Below are 25,836 nucleotides of genomic sequence, written 5' to 3' on the forward strand. Positions count from 1 at the left end.
GATCCCAATTATAAGCATTCAAAGTAGGGGTGTATTTCTCTCCATAAAGTGAGAACACAAACCAGTATTGTAGGTGAGTTCACCAGTAGGGTTAGCATAGGTTTGCCTAGGGTGTAACAAAGGAAACACTAGAACACACCAATAAATGCTTGGCAGTGCAGCTGGCAAGGACAAAATGCATAAACTCCTTTAAAGAAGGGGACAGGGAGATGTAGCAGAAGCTCTAAAATAGTGACAGTTCCCCTGAATCAGCATTTTTCTGAACCTGACCCCTTTCAGGAAGGGAAAAGCAAAAAATCAAATTCAGCATCTGCTATCAGAACTCTCTGCATTGTTAAACCACAGAAATCTTCCTAACACATGAAATTAAAGAACTAGGATTCATCTCCTGTGACCTGAGTAAGAATGTAGAAAATATGCCTAAAGGCCTTTGCTTATTGCTTTAACTTTATAGGTTAGCTGATGCCTTCTAAAAATAAATATTAAGAACATCATCCCCAAACTTGCCTACTTTTAAGAACCTACAGAGCTTCTGCCACACTGTAATTCTAGTTATTATTTTATTATTACTCCATTTTCTAAGAATAATTATCCAGTTCTAATAACAAAACTCTTTTTAAAGAGAAATTGCAATGACAACTTCCATGCAGAAGCCCAGTGTAATGTTTATTGGTTACTGTTGTTTCATGTTGACTCTTTTGAAGTTGACTGTGGCTTGATTGTTGGACCCAGAATGCACTGCTTTGGTGGGGACAGCAGGGTTATTTTCATTTGCTTTTTATCTGCAGAGAAGAAAAAGACAATATGATATAATCTTTCAAAAGAAAATCTCTGCTTTGCAGTTTGTCACTCAGAGAGGTAATAATGAAGAAAGTGTGCTAGGAGCTAGAAAGAATGATTATTGCTCCCTCACTCTATTGCAGCTTAGCCTTTAGTCCTCTCTATTACAAAAGCTTTCTCCCTTATGACAGAGAAACAAATAGCCTGCTGCACTCTATTGCTGCTACTGATGCCCTGGATGAGGTTTACTGTGAGGCAGCTTTAAAGGAATGACACAATTAAATGTGGACAAGCTACCTCCACCCTCCCACCATTGCAGATTTGTTCCTGTCTTCATATTAATTAGCACTATGAACAGACCCATTCTATGCGAGGTGCAACTGGGGTTTTACATCCATCTATTGGGAAATCGTTTTTCAAACTAGCTGATCTCATTGTTGGTATGCATATGCTCTAGAAAACTCACCCTGGATTTTATCATGCTTACTGCTCCTCACTGTCCCCCTGACTCATATTAGTCAACTCCCCTGCTGTAGAAGACAATTCAGCTGCAGTTGGCATACAGCAGCACCACGTCTCAATTGCTGTCTTACCTAGTTCTTTTACTTTTCCTGAAGCATTTCTTCTGCTTGTTAAACAGTTAAAGAGTGAGGTGGTATCATCTAGTCCTTCTCCCCAGCTGCCTTATCCCACCCATATGTTGTACTGCACTGATCCTTGCTAGGTTCTTCTGGGAGACAGTTCAGATCACTAAGCCAACACAAAAATTAACACAGAAAAAGGAAGCCAATTCTTTTCTGCTGGCTTAGCAAGTAAATCAGCTCACAGAAGGATCTACTGAGCACCGGGTGTAAACAAGTGGGGGAGTGTCAATAGCCGAGCTATGCGCTGTGGATGCTGGAGAGGAGGGAAAGGGAGAAGCCGAGTGCTATTCCCCTTTTAGCAGCACTGAGCCTTCCAGGAGCTCAACCATCCATTAGACCACTGCTGGCATTGACTGCAGCACCTCTATTGCATGAAGACAGCTGTTGTTCTTGCAAAAAGATCTATCTGCTTAACCCAAACAGCACAATTGGTGGAGAGTTATTGTCTCTAACACAAGGACATCAGAGAATTTCATCTTTCACATCAAGCTGGTTTGGTTTTTTTTTTCTGTAAATTTCCAAGCCAAATATTTATGCTTTGTTTGTCATCCTGGTGCTAACCGAACTCAGTTTTTCTATGGGTCTTTGTACCCATGTCTCAGTCTAGCAGCTAAACTCCATTTTCTTCTCTCAACTGAAATTTTTAAATGAGGTTCCAATCAGAGAGAGGTCCTCCATACCTGGGCTGCCACACATTTTCATCAAATTTAAAGATACCAAGACAACTCAGCTTCTGAGAGGGCTTCTTTCAGACAATCCTGTCACAAGTTAGAAGGCCTGCTGTGCTTTTGTTTTCCTGATGTTTCAGAGAAGTATTAAGTAATTTTCACTAGTCAAAACAGTTACCTGCAAGAGCCAAACCTGGGGAATGAGTTACTGTTTTCCTTCGACAGGTGTTGCTGAGACCACATCTATATACGGTGCTCTCTTCACAGGAACAGGCTGACAGACCTGCAATGAAATATTTAAAATCTTTCATTATTATTTGTCTTCCCCTTGCAACTGCTAATTGGACGCAATGAAAACCGTAGTCCTATGATAATCCAGCTTTGTATGCTATGCATCTCAAAACTATCATCAAACCACTCTCTTGAAAAGATCCTTTACACTGGGATTAAACAGTTCAGTTCTCAGCTTTCATAAGGAGCTGGGTGGCTCAATCTGTTCAGCACTGTAACAAAGCAATTCTAAAGCTATTTTTTTTAAAGAAAAATTGACCATGTTCCATCTCATTGTATTGATGCTTCTCCTTTCCTTAGACCAAACAGATCTTGGAGTGGCAAAACCACAGAGATTATGGCACATAAATAATTAGGATATGCTAAAACGTGATTATAAATCAATCGTGTTGTTTCTGTATATTTTTTTAATCTTGGTTCAGCTATTCAGGATATCCCAGGAGAGAATAGGTACAAAGAACACACACCTGAACTGCTCTCCAGAACAGCTGACTTACTGCAAGTTCAAGCTATAAGCTTTGTTCTTTGTTAAATTGCATTTTCCAGTGATGTTTTTAATACAGATAAGAGAGGTATTGAACATCAGTGAAGCAAAGGGAATCCTGTCCTGTGTGGATATCTAGCATCCACCTTCACAGCTGTTGGCTAAAGGAGGTTGAGCTGGTTGAAAAATCACTTCTGAAGGCATATTGCACTTGGTGTTTTGGTTAAGGGAAAATTCTCTCTGGCTTTGATGGGAAATTGAAACCACCACATTCACTGAAGTCTTTCAGAATTCTATAATGATCAAATTTCTCTTAAATTTAGTGTAGTTTTGATACTCATCTTCTAACATGTGATATAAGGCTTTAGTAGAGAAGCCAGGATCTGGGGTCACTAAAAGTCAGCTATGCTTGAGGAAGAACCCAATTATCATTTAATATCTGCAGCATGTTCTCTTACATGACAAGGAATGCCTCAACTTTTGCTGGTGTAATGCCAGTACAAATCTGGTTTCAATAGCTAGTTTCTATTACCATTACAGGGCATTTATTTTGCATTAAAAGTCAAAGGGATCAACATTGCACAACAATGAAAGTGTTATAATAATAAGCAGCATTCATTATCAAAGTACCAAGTGACTTCACTGTCCGGTGGATTAAATAGATTCACAAGCACATACATCTTTGTGCATGATACGTATCCCCCTGAAGAGAGATCCAAAGGACTATGATTTCTAAGATGAACACCATAAAGAGAATCTATCTAGATTAAAAATGCAGAATGAGTCTACTATAGGTGAGCAGTTCTCATTCTTTAACCTGTGAGACGTTCTTATCTGCAGCTGGCCATGGAATTGTATGACCTTTGCAGCAGTTGTTTCAATTTAGTTAGACATTTAGTGGAAAGGGAAGATTTTTCCTTTGGACAAATTCACAGTTACTATTACTGGTTCATTTCTCTAGTAGGTCTGGGAAGTCCAGGCAAAGATTATTTTCTTTGCCCTTCCTTTCCTCCAGAAACATTAACCTTCATTCAGACTGAAAAGTTGAATAGAATATATAAAAATTGTGATCAGATTTAAATGACACATCTGGTTACAAAATAAAAGCAAAGTAGAAACAGCATAGTTAGATGCTAGCATAATGCAAATAAAAATATCTCTAATGTATCTAATTTATACTGACTCATACTGGTACAAAAAAAAAGTGTTCATTTATGTTTGAAAAACGCAAAACGCAAAAATGCAATCATCTGTTTTCTGTTAGTTTCCAGTGAAAAACTGTGTGCTCACAAGAGGACTTCCCTGCCCATCCACTGCAATATGTGTATCAGCTTGCAGACAGCCCACCAGCTCCTGTGAAAATGTGGTCACTTGAGGAAAGCCTCACTCAGCCACTTTTACATGCCTTTCTCAGTCCATCAAGACAAGAGCATGAAGAAATATACAGAAATATCTTAGAAGAATTTCAAAGGGCCGCATCTCACATAGATGCCAGTCTGATTCAACTTTTAGATCCTACAGTGAATCCCACTGATTCAAGTTGTGATTTTCAAATATACTTAGTCTGGGTGTGTTGAAGATCCTACCCGCAATAAGCAACACTAAGGAGTCAAAAGCATCCTTCATAAATGTTTCCATGGTAAATATGTATTGAAAATTCAATCTTCGTGTATTTTTAAATATTTCTCTTTAAAAAAAAACAAAACCAAACAGAACATGAACTTGAACAGAGCTATCTTGCTTGGTCCTTTAGTGAGCTTCGCACATGTTCAGCTTTTAACACATTCTTGTTGGAACAGAGCCAAGTGTTCAATATTCTGCAGCTCCAAACATCTGATCCATGAAAGAGAAAATTATTGATTTCTTTGTATTCTTCCTGCATATGATGTTAAGCCTCTCTGATTTACAGTGAAATCAGTGATAAAATCTAGCAGTTAGTCAGATTACACATGAGAAAAACTCTGTCCTACTTTTATTGTAGGTGGGAAGTGTTTATTTTTAAAAGTACCCAGGCTTAGTCTATGAGCTATACAGACTATCCTAAGAGCAGGAACTAGGCTATCATATTTTTCTGTAAGATAAAGAACAATAAAAATTGAGTCCTTAATTTCATTTCCTCCCACCTTGGCAGATTTTGATTAGTAAGGGAAATTACCATTGATTCCCCAAACCTCTCTTCCCAAGAGCTAGTTATCCTCATGTTGTACAAAGCATTATAGAGATTTATTAGTTTAATTAACCTGTTCCCGCTGCCTGACTCGTTTGTAGACATATGGAGGGAATGGTGGACGGGAGACATATTTGCCTTCTCCTGCTCTGACATTGAAAGCTCCACCTTCATAAACCACTTTGCCTCTTGAAACTGTCGCAACTGGGACTCCATGGCAGACCATTCCTTCAAATATATTGAAGTTATTGGCCTGGTGATGTGTCTTTGCAGATATTGTCCTGCGTTTACAAAACAAAACAACACATAAAATTACTACGATCGTTGCATTTTACTTTATTATAAAATTTTAAGAAATTGATAAAGGAAGAAAATTTAGTAGCATTATTAAAATACGACATTGTACAGTACATCATGGAACAGCTGCAAAAATAGGATAGAGCATTAACATTTCATTGAACAGTAATTGCATTTCAAAAGAATGAAGGGGAGTCAAAAGGACAGAACTTTGCAGCCTTGAAACGCAGAATTTTCCACTAGAAAGAGATTAGTGGGAAAAAAATCAGGTTGTAATATTTTATTTGGATAACATGATTTCATTCTGCCTTGCCAAGCAAATGTCTATGCATGGTAAGGTCAGAAAAAGCTCTGACCTTTTAGCTAGAATGACTTGCAATTTCAAGTTTGAAAAGTATGGCTGCAATGTTTCTAAGATTGAGACTCACGAATAACACAAAGACTATTTCACTGGAAAGTAAGTAGATGACAATGAATTTTGGTAACTTTTAATGTGAGCTGGGTTGATCCAGTGACTGGGTGGCCAAATATCTCAATGCTGAGAAATAACAATGACAGCATCACACTTCTACATACCTTTCCTCCAAGATCATAAAGCAAATTAGAATTTTAGACCTCAACAATATGCATTTGAGCTGCAGTATTATTGCTTCATTTATGCATAGGCCTCATTCTTTATGATCACCATTTTTCTAGACAATTTCTCCAACCCTAACTAGCTCCATAAAAGACAGAGCCAACGTTGGAGCTGACATTAGCATCTGGAATTGCGGGCTGTGTATACTTCCTCTATTATCTTTTTCCCTACTGAGTTACTTACTGTCTTACTGTATGTAAAATGGGTCACAAGATTTTGAATTTTATTTAATTATTTTATTAAATTCCTGTTTCCAATCTACAGATTTATTTTTTTAAATAATTTGGAGAGTTTATATTTTTATTGCCATCTGTAATTTCTGAAAAGAAGGACGGTTCATGCTTTTGGTTAGCAGTCAGTATTTTCCAGAACAGGTGCGTACAGAGTCAAAAACTTATCATGTATATACAGCATTAGCATTATTCCAGAGACCATGTTTTGCAAAACAATTATCCAAGTAAAAACTAATATGAAATATTAATAGATTAAAATATTGATCTATTTGGTGAATAATTTTCAAAAACTTTTGTTAACATCCTTATCAAAATATGAAAACCACAACAAAATCTGTATCTTTTTTGAACTATAGCATTTTGAAAAGTAATCACGTATCAAATAATTCAAATTATTATTTATAGAGAGGAAAAAAGAATTGGTGGAAGGATACTTCATTTTCCTTTCATATAATTCTGCTGAATTAAGAATAATTGGTTCTTCTAGGGGTTACATTTAAATATTCATGGCAACTGACTTTTCAAAGGCTGTATATGGCCAATATTCCCATAGGAGTAAAACTTTTTCCCTACTCATCACACCTTGGACAGAAAACTCATGCATGCCTGCTCACCAGTATCAGCATCATCTTGTAGATTCACAGCAGAAAGAACAAGCAATAGAAGTCAGACCTCTCTTGTATTCACTGATCCTATGAACACTGTTAAACAGCTTTATCCATGGGTGTTAGAATAGTCCTACAAAGAGTTTTTGAAAATATTCTTCTAGCTTATTGTATTACCCTTATGGGTCCCATTGCTAGAACAGTAAGTAAGAATAACTGTAATATAATTATCTTTAGCATTCTTTGGGTATACATCACATCTATTTGAACAATAGCTCTGGGACACAAAAATAAAAACGGGAAAGGTAATTTGAGCAAATGAACAGAAAAATAAGCAAGATCCTTCAACTCATATGTTGAGGTGTTTGTGCTACAGCGGGATCACTAGAGGTAAACACACCTCAGAGGTAAGTACGTCCTTCATAAAAGATACAAAATGAATGGAAGTTAGCACATTTAAAAGAAATATCCATTTGTACAGATAAACCTTACAGTAGGACAAAACACATTTCCCAGAGCTTGTATCAACAACAATCTTGTATAGAACTCATTTACAACTCTTCTGTGGAAACAAGCCTTAGACCAGGCTGTCCTTTCTGAAGGTGAAGCTCATTCTCTCTGATGGAGATCACCAAAATTCCTCTGTGATTTAACTCTTTGACATTATCAATGGCAGTGAAAGTTTCAGGGAGCAAGTGAGCTACCAATTAAAACTGAACTAGATGGTATGCTTGGGGCTGAAGCTCACAACTCAGCAACCTTATGCAACAGACTGTTTGTTTACTGCTGTACCAGCCATTTCAGTAGCAGGCAGCTGGCTGGGAATCTTTACAAAATTCCAATGTTTGCTCCAAACGTCTGAATGCTATTGACCATTCAGCTAATGGCAAGAATGGCTGTAACGTACTTATTATCCAAGGAACCAAGACTGCCATCGTAGTGAGGTATAATGTAACTAACAGCTGTCTCCAGCATCCTATGTGATGCCTGACACAAGGGATTACTCAACATGAGAGAGCAGATTCTGACTCCAGGCTTCAAAAAACTGTATTGGATTTTTTTTTAATTTTTTTTTGTAGAATTCTCTAATTGTTTTTATAAATTACAGTGACGCTTGTTTCAAGCAACTTTTTCTTAAACAGAGACTGAGATCAGAATGTTTACTTCAACATTTAAAGGAAAATTCTCTTCTACAAAATAGATATTGCAAGGACATCAGGCCCTGTTTTGTTCCTACTTACATCAGTGTTTCCATGTAATTCACTTTGGCTGCTTCCGATACACCTGTCTTGCAAAAATGTTTTAGGCTATAAATATAAAAATTGGCATTCCTCTCATACCAAAGAAGACGACATGCTTCTGAATTTTTTTTTCAATCCAGTGCTTCTGTCCAACTAATTTCCAGTCAAATATCAATTATTCTACTCTAAGAGCAATTACCAGATTTTCTCTGACTGTATGAAGATTCAGTGACTAGTAAGCCTGCATTTATTTATGCTCTATGTAAGAAGGGGCTTTATACCACTCCTAGAATATTATATATAAATAAACTACAAACTGAAGTTTGACATTTAGAAGAGAGTATCTTCTGTGGGGTTTTCAAGACTGCACAGGTTGTCAGATCAAAAGTTATGTCCTGAAGTTTTGTTAAGGAATTAGAGGTACCAGTTTTCATTTCAAGTTAAACACAACCCAGGAGCATCATAAAAATGTCTATGCCTCAGTCAGAGCCTGAAATACTAAATAGTGAGTTACAGTCAATCAGGAGGGGGAACTGGATGAAGGGAAACAGAGTGATCTTCTGCCCCTCATAATGTATAGGACGTGAAGCTACATCACCCAGTGAAGGTGGATCTGTTGGACTAGAATGAGCTCTAGAACCTAAACTTTGACCGCTGTGAGGATTATCACTTTAATTTTCAAGGTGGGCATAAGAAAACAAAGAATTTAATTACTTTAAATGGAAACTGGATGCATACCTCACACAGTTTTGTTTAAAAATTCCAGGTACAGGAATATGAAGGAATTCTGTAGTCAACTGCCCTTAGGCAAGAATAGCTGCTCAAATCTCGGTAAAGGGTAGGACACCGATTTTATAATTACTTAATTAAATTAAGATATTGTAATAAAGACAGCTAAAATGATGCGAGTCCATTGTTGAAAACAACTGCTTCATTGACAGCTGCCATAGAAAACCAACTTATGTAAGAGTGAGTATTTGAGCTGTAAGCAACTTCTCTCAGTGCTGACAGTGCAGTATCTCTAAGCTCTTCAGAGCTGGGGGTAGGTGAGAAATGCCAGTTTGCTGAGGATAGTATCAGCCTTTGCGAGTTGCCTCTTCTCATCACTTTCAGATGCCTTTGTACTCTCCATATTGCTAACCTGCTTTTCTAAAGTCTAGAAAAAAATAAATAGATTGTTCACCTTTCTGTGCTGTCCTGAGCCAGTACTCATTTATAATGATAATTAACTTGAACTTTGTTAATGTTAAAGAGTCATTTTATTAAAAGAAAAAAAAAAGGAGGGGGGGGGGGGGGGGGGGGGAATAGCACGATTATAGTTTGAAAAATTAGTCATGTAACGTGTCATCATAATTCCCAGGGGGAAGAGGAAAAAGGAGAAAGAGCAAGTCTTAAGATTTGTGTGCAAAAATGCTATCTATAAGCCCATAATGTGGATTAAAACCCACATGGCCTATTTTACATTAAAGAATTAAAGTAACCACACATGCAAATATATGCAGGTAACTATTCATAAAGTTGTATCCCTAACCTCTTAAAAAATATCTTCAAATAAGCATTGAGTTTGATTAGCCATGTGAAGTGAGGAGAACTGTGGATAAAGTAACAGATGTAAGAAGAGGTAGCAAGTTAGGGTTTGGGAGCTCTGAGTCAAAGGGACTTATTTGAGGGATGGGATCTTTATTTTATGCAAGCATAACTTATGAAATTCATCATTTTAAGAGGAGTAGAGAATGACAACAAAATTATTTTTCTGATTATGGTAAGTAACTTATTTGACAACAATACCAACAGTTTGCTCCTATGAATCATTTCAAACTGATACGGGATGAAAGTGAAAATTGTCAAACCGCGTAACAGGCAGGAGGGAAACAGTAACAAGAAATGAGGCTTGCAGAAAAGCATAAAAAGAGAAAAATACAAATTAGTCTACTCAATAACTAAAGAAGATCTGGAGGTTATCAGGGAGAAATAGGCATGGTTACATAAGGAGAAAATAAGAAAGATTTAAATTTTTTTGGTAACATTTCCAAGATTCAGTTGTCTAAAGAGAGCAGCTGACATTCTGTGAGACAGCAAGTTACTAGGGAAACGTTCATCATGCTCTCTCAGAGAGGCTTATTTTGTTACAGTTCACCGAACCACAGTCATTGAGGTTGGAAAGCATCTCTAAGAGATCATCTATTCCAAGCCCTCTGCTCTGATCAGGGTCACTCAAAGTAGCTTTCTCAGGGCTGTGTCCGGTCAGGTTCTATATACCTCCAAAGATGGAGACTCCTCAATCTCTTTGGGCAACCTCTGCCAGTGTTTGATCACCCTCACAGCTAAAAAAAAAGTTATTTCTTATGTTTAAATGGAATTTCCTGTATTTTAATTTGTGTCTATTATTTTTCTCCATATCCCCTTAATTTGAGATAACAGGCCGTTGACAGCAACTCTGATTCTAGTGAATTAGTGTACATTCATGCATGCACACGCTCGCACTTGTGCAAAGCAATATGGAGCTATTGAAAATGCCAGCACACACTTGTCCTATGCATACCTATTTGTATGCCACATTATTTCATTCTGTCTCATTGTGTCTAGATGCAGTTATCCATATACTCAGTATTCAAAATTATGCTCATTCATCAAAACACTAAGACAGTTGCAGCATTATTTATTCTAATCATCTGCTAACATCTTGGTTTCTTCCTCTTTCATGTTACAAAAATTTGCAGGCAGTTGCTTGGCAAAGAGTGCTTAAATGTTGTAACTTGTCCCCACTTAAGCCTCTGAGGCTGAAGACTTGACTAAAATGAGACAGACATGGGCTGCAGATTCTAGTTCCAACAAATGCGAAATTGTTATCCATGAACTTATCTACATGCAAACAAAGGCACTGAGGGAACATGTGCCAGCAGACCGGGGCACTCTGACTTCTCACCGCCTTGCATCCAGTGACCGTTTCCCCTGAAATGCATAAACAACACTGGAAACAGGGGTTAGAAACCCCTGTCATAGCAGATAGATTAGAGATCAATGTGTCCTTTTTCTCCCTGTCCTCTCGCCTCTGGACTTCTGCCTTCCCTGCTAATCAGGGACCCTGCTCCAGGAGCTCCAGCCATCACTCCATTGGCACACACTGGGCCTGCTGAAGGAAGATGGGGTGAGAGATTGCTACCTGCACAGACAGCTCTGCCTCTGCATTCAAAAGTAGCTAACTTCTAGGCTATACCTAGGGAGTGGAAAAAAACTGGTAGGTAAGGCTTCTCAAACTGCAGATTGCCATAATGAAGTGGCTGAACTTTGAAAGTTAAACTCCATTTGAGACAGGTTTTTTTCTCTACGTGTGTCTGATCTTGCCTTAGGGACCTGATCCAGGGCTTTTTGCAAGGTCTCAACAGGCTACAGTGATTTTATTGAGCCCTAATATCTGCCAGGAGATGAATGTCTCTTATAAGATCTTTAGCACCTTCTTCCCCTACTCTACAAGGGATGCTCAGCTCTTTGCATGGTCTGAATTGGGTATTGCAGTATTTAGATTTCTTGCTGAGCATTTCTGAAACACACTGAGGGGATTTTATACTCTTGCTTGCTTTCAAATAGCTAAAAGCATCAGTTATAGAGGACACCGAGTTGCTGACAGGTGACATTTCTTTTTCCTTGCTTAGTCTGCCCTCTCCTTCTGGAGCAGACTTTACAGTTGCTTTTTTTTTTTTTTACAGACTTGATGCTGTTATATTATTTGTGTGCATCTGAAAGAAGTCAGTGAACATTCTTGATCAAAGCACAGATTTAAATAAGATGGTACATTGAGTATACATTTGCTGCCTACATATGTTTTCCAAGGTGTTCTCACAAAACAGTCCTGTGTGCACAAGCTGTACTTGGGATGCTGAGGGTGTTGACGTCTACAAGATGCAATAAACCAACAGTGGTTGGTTTGGTATTTGTGTATTCTTTAATGAATATGCAATGAGTATAAGGAAGCTAAGAAACAGACCTAACCTGGCAGAACTCACAACCTATTTTTTCTAATGCAGTTTCTAACTAATTTATACTCTTAATGTGTTTCTTCCCAAAAATGCTTGCTTTCACGCGGAGCAGTTAAACCTAGTATTGAGAAGGTTTTAAATACAGTAGTAAATCTGATGACTGTTCATATGATACTTTCTGCAGAAATTACCAGAAAATGCTATAGAAATAGGCCAGTCAAAGAATCTGATCCATAGAAGGAAAACCTCAGCTGAAGTGGCACAGTGCTGGAAGTAGAACCTTGAATTGTATTTGCTTCCAGCTTGCAGAGTTGGCACATTGAAATCACTAGGTTTTTGCAACCTAGAAAGTCCTGAATGCCCAGATAGCACCCAACATGTTACTATTGTGCAATGGTGTGGGTGGTGAAATGCAGCTGATTTTGAAGGGATAAAGTTTTTGTATTTTGAAGAGCTTCACTACCTTTCAGATTTACTTTAGAATCTTCCCATAGACTTCCTCTGACAGATTGTGATAATACCAGTTCCTCACAGCAATGCTTCAGCAATTGTCTAACTCTCTAGAGTGGTATCAGCCAGTCCTTTAAAACTACAGCAACACAGCATCAAATCAGAAATGGAAAATTGCATTTTCCTCTTACAAGAGTTAGATTTATAAATGAGAAAAATGTCATTCTCAAAAGAGGAAGGATTTGGCAAGAAAGAGGAACAAGCCTTTTGCAAAATTGAAAATCTCTCCCCGAAGTCAACAAAGCACATGAGGCCACACCTTGTGTAATATCTTAAATGGTTGAAGTCCATTAGCTAGATCCTATTTTTACTGCTGGGGTGTTTGTGCCCTCTTCAGGATTTGTAGTGAAATGAATAGACAAGCACTGGTGAGATTTACTTATACTTATCTAGTTCACACAATTGTACCTGCAGAGGGGCTTGTTCCCAGCAAAGCCAAAGAGGTAAACAATGGGAACAGGATGAAATCAGGGAAAAAAAAGAAAGTATTGGCTGAACTTAAAATCAGCTTACTCAGTGAGAAAATACAGTGTACTGTTTGAAAAAATATTTGAAGAAAAACTGCACCTTCACAGCTGTAGTGGCCAAAAAAGTAATTAGAACACTCAGGAGAGAGTGAAGGGAGGCAAAAGGAATGTTTGGGAGGTAAAAAGGATAAATAATTACAGGAGCTGACAAAGCACCTTGAGAACAATGTCAGAACTCTGCTATCTTTCTAGATTCATTTGTCCCCAGGCAGAGCAGAAGTGAGCTCAGAAAAGAATCCTTCAGATTTTTTTTAATCAGAGTTCATAGCTCCACTGTTCTGAAATAGCTCATTGCTAGTATCTCAAAATATGCTTGCTCAACATGCCAGAAGGCATAATGCGCACGAAAATCTCTCTGACCCAGCACTGGGCAGGCCTCTGTGTTTATTGGGGTTGACATTCCTGAAACTTCTTTTGCTGGTGCTGCCCATTTTTTGTGGGACTTCTGAATAGCAACCTCCATGTCCTCAAGTTTAGCAGCTTAAAACACAGAATGCTATTCTTTTCGGTCTCACATGGTTTTGGTACTCATTAATATATTGAAATGAGTGAAAATTGCATTATCAAAAATTCAAAAACCAGAAGATTGGTCAAGAAAATTTTGTTTGTGTAAGGTAAATCTAGGATTAGGACTTTTTTTCCTCCATTTGGCTTCCAAAATCAGATTTGCCCAGTTATGTTTCAAAACTTTCCTCTGCAATGAGGGGGTTCTGCAGCTCTTTTTTTAAAAAAAAAAAACAACAAGGGCTGAAAATCTAATGCCATCTGAGTTACAACAGCTCCGGTTTCAGGGACATCAAACACTGTCCCTTTCATCATGATGAAAGCTGGCCATACTGTCATCATGCCCAACACCCCACAAAGCTCATCTAGGTTAGTGGCTGCTGTCTTCTATGGATTTACTGACTGTTCAGATGACACTGACGAAGGGATTTCAAGGAGGGTCAATGTAGGCCTTCAGCTGAGTTGTATGTTCACGCTGCTCCTTAGAGCTGAGCCCAAGACAAAAGCAGCAGCCCAGGGCACCTCCTGACCTGCTGCTGTTTTGTGCAGGCTGGATGTGGGCAGATGTAAGAGTCAGTTGATAAAGTGCCTGCAGATTTAAACTAATCTGCTCGGTGGATGAACAGTGTAGATGCATTCACACAGCCCATAGGTATCTCGGCTGAGAATAACAACTCCACAGGAGAGTGGCAGTCTGCCAGACAATTTCCAGGCAGTTTAAATAAGACCAGGATGGGCACAAGAGCCAGAGTAAGACTCAAGATGTGTAATTCTTGAGATATTTACAGTGGCCTGAGTATGGAGATGGCTGATGGGGTGGTTATACCTGAAGACAGAATCAGCTGTAATGCACAGTATGCTGTGTGAGTTGAGGCGCCCAGAAAGACACTGCATGCCCTTTTGTAGCAAAAATATACCATGGCATCAAGACATGCAGTGTGAGACATCAGCACAAAAGCATAAGCATGCACAGCTTGAGCTTCAAAATTAAGATCACTCCTGGTTCTACCACTATATTTGCTCTATCAGCCAGGGAGAAGACATTAGGAGGGTAAGAGCCCACATTTTCACCATCCATCCTGACCACTTGTGAATACGTTGGAGGTAGCTGTAAGTTCAAAACACAAGCTTGTAATGGGTCATCCTGCAGGAACACAGGCTCCCTGCTCTTTGCAGTGGAAGCTAAGTGTACTCCAGTACTTAACAGAGTTCCTCTAAGATCCCAAAGTGGTTGTTTTTACTCTTAGGATACCAAGTTCAGGTAGCATAATATAGAGACCTTGTTATTTTCACATTTGGTCAGCAATCTAGGAGAATCTTTTTTTTTAAATCTATCTAGAGATCAAAGATTTCTACTTACACACACTGTTGTAGGAGACAAATAACCTGTAAATAATTCACGTGAAGTGAACCTCACCCAAAAGGCTTATTGCTATACAGAGGCTTTGAGATATTTTCTGTTGCAGAGAGGCAGGATGTGAGGAAATAACTACTCATACGTACCTTGTAGCCTTGGGATCCCAAATTACGATGTCAGCATCAGAACCCACAGCAATTCTCCCCTTCTTTGGGTAAAGGTTAAAGATTTTTGCTGCATTTGTGCTGGTAACAGCTACAAATCTGTTTTCATCCATTTTTCCACTGTACTGCAGAAGATTACACAAAAGCAAACTCATTACTTTTTTAAACAGGGAATGAAAAAAATGTTCCTGTTGTTGAAAAGTCTAGGATGAGTGACAGCTCTCTGCCAACATCACATCAATATTTTTAAAAATGTCATACTGAGGAGTTTAAAAGAAATAAAAGTAACTATTTGTCTCAGATGCACGTACTGCAATGTACATTTACTGAATGTGGTAACTTTATCTTACTTTATCCCACAGCAAAGGGAAAAAATGACAACTTTAAAGCCAAATGCTCTGTGGATCCAGTCCCAAGTCAACTGAAATAAAATTTTTTAGCTGGCTTTGAATCTGTAGTCCTGCTCAGCAATTTCCTCAGGAGACATAACATCTCTCAAGTATCTAGGTTTTGGAAAACCATGATACAGTATTAGGGAGAGCCTAGAACACAGTGAAGGAGAGGCAAGGTGCTGTGTGCAATATAGGAAAGGTGATTTGCAAATCTCTTCAGCAATAACACAGGAGATACTACAATTCAGTGAATGTTTGAGATCAAGTAGTATAAAAAACAGATTTGCTGATGTAACACGGCAAATAATAATGGATCTACACATGTCTTGGGACTGTCCACTGCTACATAACTCATTTAATGCAGCCTCCAGGACTGTTGTTTGCTCAGGAAGACAGCTACACTGTCAGTAATATTGTGAAAAGGTCGGTCTAGGAATCAGAATGTCAAAACACATGTTTGTATGGTGGCCTGTGAGCAGTCACCTGAGAAGAAAAGCATAATGAAAGTGGTTAACACTACTCCTCTAAATAATGGTGTGTTGGAAGGGAGGGAAGCTTTCCAGACAAACTCTCACAACTCTGTAATATTTTACAAGTTAGAAAAGGGAGGATATTACTGATTGAAGAACTTTTTGAAAAATTATCTTGCCCAGCAGCACTGATGTACATATTCATATCTCACTTTCATACTAACCACAAGCTAGATTATTTTCCAGTTTGCACCATAAATAATCACACTAGAGCTATGCCACAGGTGAATATAGGCTTTGTACACCCAGATGGAACTGAATCCTAAATATAGATCAAGAAGATTCTGAGCCACATCCTTACCAAGTGTGTGAGGTAGATAATTCTACTATGACAAATAAGTTTCACAGTGCATTATCGACAAGACTTCATTACTTCTCTACTACAAGAGAACTTAATATTAATTAGAAAATTTAACTAGAGCCTCTGGAACTCAACAGTATTGTATTAGCCAGAGCAATCGTAACACCCATTAAGCAGCACATTCCTCTCCAGGTTGCCTCAACCCTCCACTCATCAGACTACCCTATATCCAAAAAACCTGGCCACTAGCTTTCATATTTATATTTTTTTTAGAGCCAGACGGGCATCATCCTGAGACGCGCCAAGCATTCTTGTGTTGGCACTGAGAATCTGAAGTCAATGGGATTTGAGGATGCTCATCTCATCATATTATTGGACTAAACCATACATTAGAGAAGCATTTCTTATTGCTAGCTTGTTTCCTCTGGTTGAAAACACAAATTAGAAGTTGACAGGCACAGTCCCAGTGTGGAAGCTCCTCCAACAGCTAAGCTTGAGATCAAAGAGGAAAAAATAGAGAACTGACCAAGTCAAAATTGTGAGCACCTCTTACCTCTTCTTTCCCTTTAATCGGTTGAAAAAAAATGCTACACATAAATGTACTGTGCACTACAGCTGAAACAATAGCAGTCCTTTCCTGCTAAATGATGGAAATTATTCTCTGGTGCTACACTTTAGGCACTAAGAATCTTCTACCTCCCAGGACCACAAAGTGAGAGTTAGTAAGGACTCTGTTACGGTATTTGATCAAAGGAGTTATCCTATGATATATACACTTGATAAAAATGGAGAGTTGATAACTGCTGAGATAACATATTTTGTTGGAGAAATCAATTACCTCCATGTTCAGACATCTTGATATACTTACAACGCCTTTTTCCCATATGACTGACATCCTGTCTTCCACACCATTCACTCCATTAGGGATTTTTGTGAAGTCATCCTTCCCCAGAGCTTTCTGGCATATGTCAAAGGTACAATTGTCAGTCCCTGTCACAGTTAGGTCATCACTGCAGAGAAGCAAAGTTCATTATGAATCAGAGCATGTACCAGGCAGTGCCACATAAGAAAATCTGTTGCAAGGCTAGGTAGATCCAGCCATCTGTCCTGCAAGGAAAAGCTGATATGCCCCACCATCCTGTCTTCAGTCCAGTTCTCCAAGAGTAGCTCACAGCAACAGCCAGTTCCCCTGTGAAGTAGTTTCCTCTTCAGAAACTGCTCAGAAGAAGCCAAGCATCAAAAACAAACACTTTTTCTTCGGATATGCCAAAGGTGTCCCACTAATGAAGGACTGTCCCATTTTGCCCAAAGACAAAGGGCTTGGTTCCATTCTCACTTAGGGCAATTTTAGACTGCATCACTCCATATATCCAGTGAAATTTCTACGGATCTGCACAATCATCAGCCAGTGTTCCAGCATACCTTCATAGACTCTTTGGTCAAATTCAACCCTTTCGTGGAGTTAAACTTATTGGTAATGAAATACCAGCAAACCACACATTTTGTTAACTGCAGGTATCTGAAGGATACTTCTGTTTCTACTTCTTTCTGAAGGAGACGATATGAAGTGGACAACTTATATCTACCTTTAGAAGTCAGCAGGCTTAGTTTTTATGCAGCAACCAAATTTCAAGCAAAAAAGGCAGCTGACTACAAAACCCAGAACCGCTAGCTGTGACGCCACTTTTTACAGGTTTCTCACCAACTTAGAGCCTTACTGTCCCCCGGTCATGTTTCAATTGTTGCTGCAGTATTTGCAATGCAAGGCTTACTGATTTAAATCAAATGGGGGGAGAAGGCAACAAAAGTTCAGAGAACCAAAATCTGAACACTTTCTAATTTCTATAACAAAAAATGTTTTTCATCTATGGTTTCACCTTCCATTTCTCCTTCCTTATAATTTAACATTTTATACTTAGAAAATCTCCAGAGCATCAACCTGTTATTATGTACTCCAGACAAAATTTGCTGTGTATTTGGGCATCAGCTGTAACTGTTTGTTTGCTTACTTGGCCAATAAGCTCATGAGGAAACCAGGAGTAGATGGATCTGGTCTCAGTGGAGGTCCCATGACATATGCTGCAGCATGAGCCCAGTCTTTATTCCAGTAGTTGGTGCCATCGGTGCCAAGACTAGCAGCAATAGGCTCCCCATAAACCACCTTTCCTGAAAAATGTAAAGCAATAGTATCATCATCAAACAAAATAAAAATGCATATCTTGTATTTTCTCTGTTCCATATCTTTTTGGTGGCAATGGATTTAAATTTGAATGAGTGTTTCAAATTAAACACCGACATATGGAAGGACATAACAAACTAAGCTATAACATAGCATTTCTGTTCTGAATATTCTACTGGTGATCTCCCAATATATTTCCTCATAAGAATATTGCTTGGGCAAGTTTTTTAATTAAATTTTTGACAGATATATTATAATGGGTTTTACACATTGTTTACCAGGCATGTGATTGAGATTTCAAAAGGAACATAGTTCTCAGTTGCATTAATTATGTTCAAGGTCTATATATTTCTTGATAGCACCTGTTTGGTGCTTGGAAATTATTGAGTATGTAACAGTGTAAGTTAATATATACACCATACAGACTTTGCGAAGTGGTACTTTTAATTTTTCAGGGTATAATTGTTCCAGGAAGAACAATCTGGCACCAGACATAAATTTAAAGAGCATAAAAACATTTCCCAAATCAAAAACCATAGATAATTTAATTTTAAAAGTTATGTCCCAAATTTTATTCTTTAATTCTTTGCTACACAGTACTCTAGATTCCTCAGAAGAGGACATCAACCCAGACCAGCTGTTAGCCTTTGGATAGAGCTAACATATTTTAACTATTTTTCCCTCCTAGGAAAGATGGGTTTGAGACTCATCAGAACAAAAAGGGAGATGAATGAAGGTGTTTCACTACCTGAGGAGGTGGTCTCACCCCTTTGCAGTTCTGTAGGTGACAGGTGGTAAAGCCCCTAATTGTGATGGTCACCAGAGCGAGCTGGGACCTCACATACTCACTCACAGGCTGCTTGGTACTGGTTAAAGGCAGCTTCTGCCATATCCCAGCAAAAGCCTTCTCCCTCCCCTGATCCCTACAGACAGTGGTTATGTTGGTATGGACCCCAGATTTCACTCCAGGCACAACTTCTATTAGAACTACCACTGCAGCAAGGGCTCAACTGGCGATTGCTTGGGGATGTAAGACAGTGAACTTTCTCTGGCTTTCTGTGTGTAAGTCATACATTCATGGTACTGTTGGAAAACAACAAAGTAAACCTTTGTAGATTCCTCTCTGTACATTAGATTCTGGTACTTCCGTGAGCTACTGGATTATAACAGCTACACTGGCATAGGTAGCTACTGAGGAGCTCAACTCTTTTCAAAATACATTTCCCACTTCAGTAGTGCTACTCCTTAAATCTTCTGTGCTAGACTTGCAGGAAGGCTTCATACCATTTGAAACAGAGTTCTACAGTATATGTCCAAGTTTAACATCTTTCAGTAAAGCATTTGAGGTTTATTTATGTCATTCATGCTATGCTGAGAGTTCAGGGGTTTTTATGCCTGGAAGTCCTTTTTTTTGTATTACCACTTTTAATTGAAGAATGGAAAATAATTTTTAACTGAAACTAACAACAATGAATTTCTAATTGCCAGAATTTATACAGATCAGTCTCATTAAAAACTATAGTTGTTGTACCTATCTTTATGATACACTAGCTGTCTTTCAAAATTTCTTAATCAATCCTAGATTTCTGTTTCTAAACAGCATACTTCTGTGCAAATAGAAATTAATTATGGAGATATGTTATATGTTGCTGTGCACAAAGGCAAGCATTGATGATTCTGACTGCATCAACCCAGGAAGCTATAAAATCCAATTTGTAACACAATTAGCATAAGTTGTACCAATTTCTTCTTTTTACACATCGAAGAAGCATGCATATATTAAGTCAGTTATAGAACTAGCACTGAGACTATTCTTACAACACATGTCTAAAAATAATTTACAGTATTTACTACCAACATAGAATTTTTTACTTAGTGTGTTATAAACCACTTTCTATCTTAGCTCTCTGATGTTCACAGCCAGTGATTCACCATTAATCTGGGTATTTTAACTGTTGTTACTGATTCTTGTAGTTAATATTGACACCACATGTGTAATTGTACAACTAACTGTACACTGACTGATACAATCCACATTACCAGCAGCACTGTCATCTAGTGGAGGAATCTAATATAGCACAATACTAAAAGATGTGCTAGTAAAAACTATGCTGGTAGAATCTTTTATAGACTTGAATTACTGATAAGTCTCACTAGAAGTCATAATCAATACATATTTCACATAAGCATATTCATCTATATTAGCACAATAATATCATGCTGGTTTTGATTGCACTTTTATCAAGCTCATATACTCTGCATTTTGCTATTAATCTGTGTAAGCATTACCTAAAGTCCCAAGGTTTATATGCAATTCATACTATGTCAGATGAATACAACCTGAGACGTAAAAAGATAATGAGAACAGATATTCCGTAAAGTTTTAGGCCCTGCAAATCACAGGTTTCTGTCCTGCTCCTTCCACCCATATAATGTCTCCTCACAGTGCTGTGGTTCCATAGGTTGCTCTGGATAAACTTACAGATGAGGAAGTAAAACATCCCAAAGCTCTACAGCCTTTGGCCTGTTTCTAGCCTGCCCAACAGATGATCGAAAAGGTCAGGCTCCCTTGGATGTCCAGAACTGCAGTGCGTGCCCTGAGAAACCCTTCCCTGGAGTGGAAGGGTTTTCAGACATTGGAGAGGTTTTCAGACACTGTCATCATCACCATGATTTTCTAAGTGCCCAGTAAATAGGAGTCCTGGTCATGTCATGGCACTGTCTGTAAAAACATGCTATGGTCTCTGTTGTAGAATTTCTCATATAAATGGCTGGTAAAGGCTTGCAGACTATAACTCAAGGGAGGGCAGTAGCAGAGCATATATTGTCTTGGACTGGTCACATCATTTTTTTATGCAATAATGTTGTCCTGGCCATCACTTTGACTTTGGAGATAGAGAACTAAGGAGAAAAAAAGCTTGTTCTGGGAATAATGGAAAGTCTCAGTCCCAGCTGCTGTTCTTCCATGCTACTTAGCTCCCTTTGGGCCCCACAACACACACACACACATAATTTAGACATCCCACTACAAGAAATTCCATGACCCTTCCTCCAATGCCATCATCCAAGCATAAAAGAATTTGGACTTTTACCTTCTCTTCGTGCACTACTTATCACCTTTGCTGCAGATTTACTCATTACATGGACTACGTAAAGGGGGCAGTTTACAGCATTTGCTATTATAATTGCTCTTTGCGTAGCTTCAGCTTCCACTTCTTCAGGACGACACAACTCATGCCCCTCAGGGCCAGTTATTCCCATTGCCAACATCTTCTTTGCACCCTGAACATCACACAAAAACACATAAGAGTCAGTTAAAGTGCAAGCACAGTGTTGCGGACATGCTGCCAGCCAGATGGATCCTAAACCAGCCACTGCAGCTAGTAGAGAAAAAAAATCAACAAGGCAGTTATGATTTTTTTTCAAGATAAGTTATTGTTGGTTAACTGAAATCCAATATATCTCTCAATAAACACAGGTCTCAGAATACCTGAGTGATTTCAGAGAACACGCTCCACTGGTTTGCAAGGGTAAATCACTGCTTTTGAAAACCCTACTTCTCTCTCAATATGTACTCTGAAATGATCGCAGCCCGTAACTGAGATGACAGTACTAACCCCTCACTGGAAATAAAATGAAAGATCCTTACTGAGCACTAAGATACGCATCCAGAACCTCTGAATGAGGCTCCAAGGTTTTAAGATGCATAAGATTTTGTTCCTACTACATTCCAGGAACTTATGCTTTGATGATTTGAGATTACTTAGCAACAAATTTATTTCCATTGCGGGGCCTGGGGCAGAGTTAAAGTGCTATTGACTAGAATAGTGAAGAAACTCAAAGACATCAGTGTAGTTATACTCCCAGTGCCTCCGCGTAGCACTAGGATGGCAATAGCAAGTGTGAAGTGAGGCCAACTATGCAGAGAGGGAGGTTGAGACTTTTGTGCCCCATCAGTGAAGCTTTCTCTGTAAGTCTGGATTCATTCCTGTTAGATGAGCCAACTATGTTTGGAGAGACCTAGGGTTAAGCATCACGCATCTGATGTCTAAATACCTGGTTGAGCATTTCCCCTTTTGAGTGGGTTGATGGTCAGGCTCTGACTGTTTTCTTTGTTGGTCAAGTATACATGTTATATTGCAAGTGTATATATTATAGTGCAAGGATAATTCTCATTATAACAGGATCATGTGTCTCCTGTTTACCCTGAGCCCAGGACTCCAGGTTACAATTCTTAGCCTTTCACAAGCATCCTTAAGGATCTTGGATGTTTGTCTTCAGTTCCCTGGAAGTAAAATAGGGTACAAAAGCCTTTCCTTATGATAATGTGATGGTACAATTGCATCTATTTGAAGTGTTTAGATAACAGGACCATTTATATTCCTGACTTTGATGTACAAAATATCAAATGCCTACCTGCGCAATTAGCTCCCCATTCTCAGCATGGACTTGAGCAACTGCTCCAAGTTCCTTACAGCAGGAAAAGGCTGCATATAACTCCTCATCATTGACCATGTATACATCTTTATAGGCCATAAACATCTTGAAGGAGTTGACACCTTTGTTTTGAACAAGAGTTTTCATTTCTTCCTTCACCTGAAAGCCAGCAATTTTTAAAAAGCATTATACTTTACCTGTTAATAATTCTGTATAAAGAAATTGTACGTATAAAGGATGACCCTTTACTCACTCATCAAACACATATTCAGTCCAAACAGCCCAAGTCACATATTTAAAGACTGGTTTATACTGTTGTTCTGGTATCAAATTGAGTCTTAAAACATATAAACTTGTTCTACCACAGTATAGATATTTGAGGCACAAGTTAATTGCAGAAAGGAAATGTTTTTTACAAAAAATAGCGCAGCAAAATTTTATTCCAAACAAACCTCCTGATGTTGAAAATACAAATACCCAGTCCATTATTACAACAAATATGTTCAACTTATATAGTATGGAGATTTGTGCAAAATTGATTTTCAAAATTGGATTGTAATAGGTTCCAGCTTCCAGCAAATAACAGAGTGACAGAAAAGATCTTATCTCCCAGAGCTTTGTCCTGACTCTAAACACCACACAGCCTTTTGAAATATTTTGTTGTCAACAAAAAAAGTTGCTCTACAACTCTACATGCAAGCCTGCTTTTTTTCTTGTATGCACTCCTTAATAGGATTCTCTACTTCTGCTAGGATCTGCAAAGCCCAGCAAAACATTATGTCCCAGAGAAAGATCCAGATTTTAGCCCAGAAGTTTCATGTACAGCTGGTTAGCTAGAACTATCCATTACCTAACTTTGGCTCTCCCTTCCCAGTAAAATGATGGTGACAGTAATTGACATATATTTGTGATGTTATTACATTTTCCACGGGATTAATTCCTTTCAAAAAATTAAACATTATTATTAATCTCTCTAATAATCTGGTTGGATCTGTCCAAGAAAGGCGAGTGATTGATATAAAACCCAAGGAAATTTTCTGGACATATCCAGGGAGGGACAGGAGCATATCTTCACTGGGAATTATCAAACAAATATATAGCTGACATAAGGCTGGTCTGGAACAAACACAGAGACATGTAATTTACTTTCTTCTTCACTAATTATTATGGCTAAGGGAAGGCATTGTAAAGAGCATATGCTTTTAATCAGTACTTTAAATCCTGAGGAGATGATAGCTAACTAGAAGGGTATGAAATATTAGCTTTCTTTACGCAGCTCTTTTACAGTTACAAAACATCAGACCTTTCTATTTCTTTCAGTCTTGGCCTTTAAAAACAGTTAACTTCTTAACATAAACCAGAACATTGCATTGATTTATATCTCCCTAGTTTTATTGGATTTTTCAGTACAATTAGCTGTATTCTACTAAGGCTGTTTCAAATGCACATTCATCAAACTTCATTAGAGAATTTATTTTATGTCTTTGCTTTGAGCTAGAAGTTGCAGTCATTCTATTTAATGCTTTGTGAGCAGAAGACCAAAGATGGGGTGTTTGCAGAGTGAAGGCTTTGATTTATATATTTTAAACTTTAAAAATCAGAGTAAGTACTCATATTTAGAAATTGAATTTATGTAATGTATCTCTGTACTGACGCACATTTTCTGAGAATCCAAAGTGGTCTTATAAAACATAGGTCAGTTTCAGACAGATGAGAAGTACCTGAAAATTTATTCAGTAAATCTTTCAGGCTATCAGCAAATATTCACATAACAAGGACAACTCTCCCATATGTAAATTCCAAAAAGTTTTTTTAGATAATCTCACATTCAAGTCATTATTAGCTCCAGTCCTTCTTTAAGGAGGTATTACTGTGGTCCCTCAGGAACAGAACTCTCCCTTTACAAATAAAGTGTTGTATTTTTCATGTGTACCCTTATTTAAAACAAACATACCACCAAGACTCAACAGAGACACAGATTATAAAGTGTTCAAGTACAGGAGTCAAAATTTATGCAAACACCTCTTGCCCCTTCTAGCCTGCCTGGTCTTGGTCTTGCACAATTGCTTCCTTTTCCTTTGACTTTATGCAGTGTTATCCAAAGATAAAGGCCAATTGCAGGCTTTATTTTTTTCAAGCACGTGTACTTTTAGAAAAGTATGGACTATTTTAAATGTAGTTTTTATGCACAAAAATACTAACTACTACACCACCAGCAAGCTATATTTAGCACGGGAGAACTAATTCAAAACAGGTGTGGTACCACTTTGTAGAATTGAAAATCAGCTATTGTGTCTACCTTTTTGCTCCACCACGTAACTGCCACATGCAGTGAATAATCACAGCACACTTTAGGGTCTGCCCAGCTTTTCCATGTATCAAAGGCTTCAATAAGAGAACAGCCTTTCTGAGGGATGGCAAAGTCGATGATCATAGTGGTTCCTCCTGCTATAGCAGCCTGAAAGGAAAAGAGTTAGTATTTAGCAATTAGAGAGAATGCAAATTTCCTCCCACCCTCTCTGATTCCCTATGCAACCGTTAATACACTGAAAAGCCAAAAGCCACTGAAGAATTTCCCTGAGTGAAGTCTGAACTTGCAAAATGATTGTGAAGATTAATTTCAGCTCCTTTGAGCAGGATGTTCTCAAACAGGTATTCAGGAGAGTCATGGGGAAATTTTCAGACTGAAAAGAAAGTTTTTACAAAGAAAGATTTGGAGATGAGTCTGCAGCATTCACACATCAGTGAGTTTCCTTAAGTGGGTGGGATCACCAAGAAAGAAGAGCACCAGAAGACTACAGTCAACTTGAGAAATCCTTTGTCAGCATCTACATAGTTGAAAAAACAAGCCTAAGTGACAGGAAAGTATTAACCAGCAGGTACAGAATGAAAAGAAAAACAGATTCTGTTT

At 38.3% G+C, this 25,836-nt stretch overlaps 1 protein-coding gene across 2 annotated transcripts in view; it reads right to left on the reverse strand.

Moving 5' to 3' along the window:
- Positions 1-645: 645 nt before the first annotated feature.
- Positions 646-25,836, reverse strand: part of DPYS (dihydropyrimidinase) — a 30,505-nt gene continuing 5,314 nt past the window's right edge. For both annotated transcript variants that reach the window (XM_014965238.1, XM_014965237.1), the window contains exons 3-11: positions 25,225-25,383; positions 22,905-23,084; positions 21,581-21,770; positions 18,319-18,475; positions 17,178-17,319; positions 15,069-15,211; positions 5,108-5,315; positions 2,271-2,375; positions 646-782 (exon numbers count right to left, since the gene is read on the reverse strand). In XM_014965238.1, the coding sequence (XP_014820724.1) occupies positions 2,298-2,375; positions 5,108-5,315; positions 15,069-15,211; positions 17,178-17,319; positions 18,319-18,475; positions 21,581-21,770; positions 22,905-23,084; positions 25,225-25,383 (1,257 nt within the window). In that variant the 3' untranslated portion in view covers positions 646-782; positions 2,271-2,297. The remainder of the gene's footprint in view (positions 783-2,270; positions 2,376-5,107; positions 5,316-15,068; positions 15,212-17,177; positions 17,320-18,318; positions 18,476-21,580; positions 21,771-22,904; positions 23,085-25,224; positions 25,384-25,836) is intronic.

Source organism: Calidris pugnax, unplaced genomic scaffold, assembly GCF_001431845.1.
Source record: "Calidris pugnax isolate Ruff unplaced genomic scaffold, ASM143184v1 scaffold41, whole genome shotgun sequence".
Taxonomy (NCBI): Eukaryota; Metazoa; Chordata; class Aves; order Charadriiformes; family Scolopacidae; genus Calidris; species Calidris pugnax.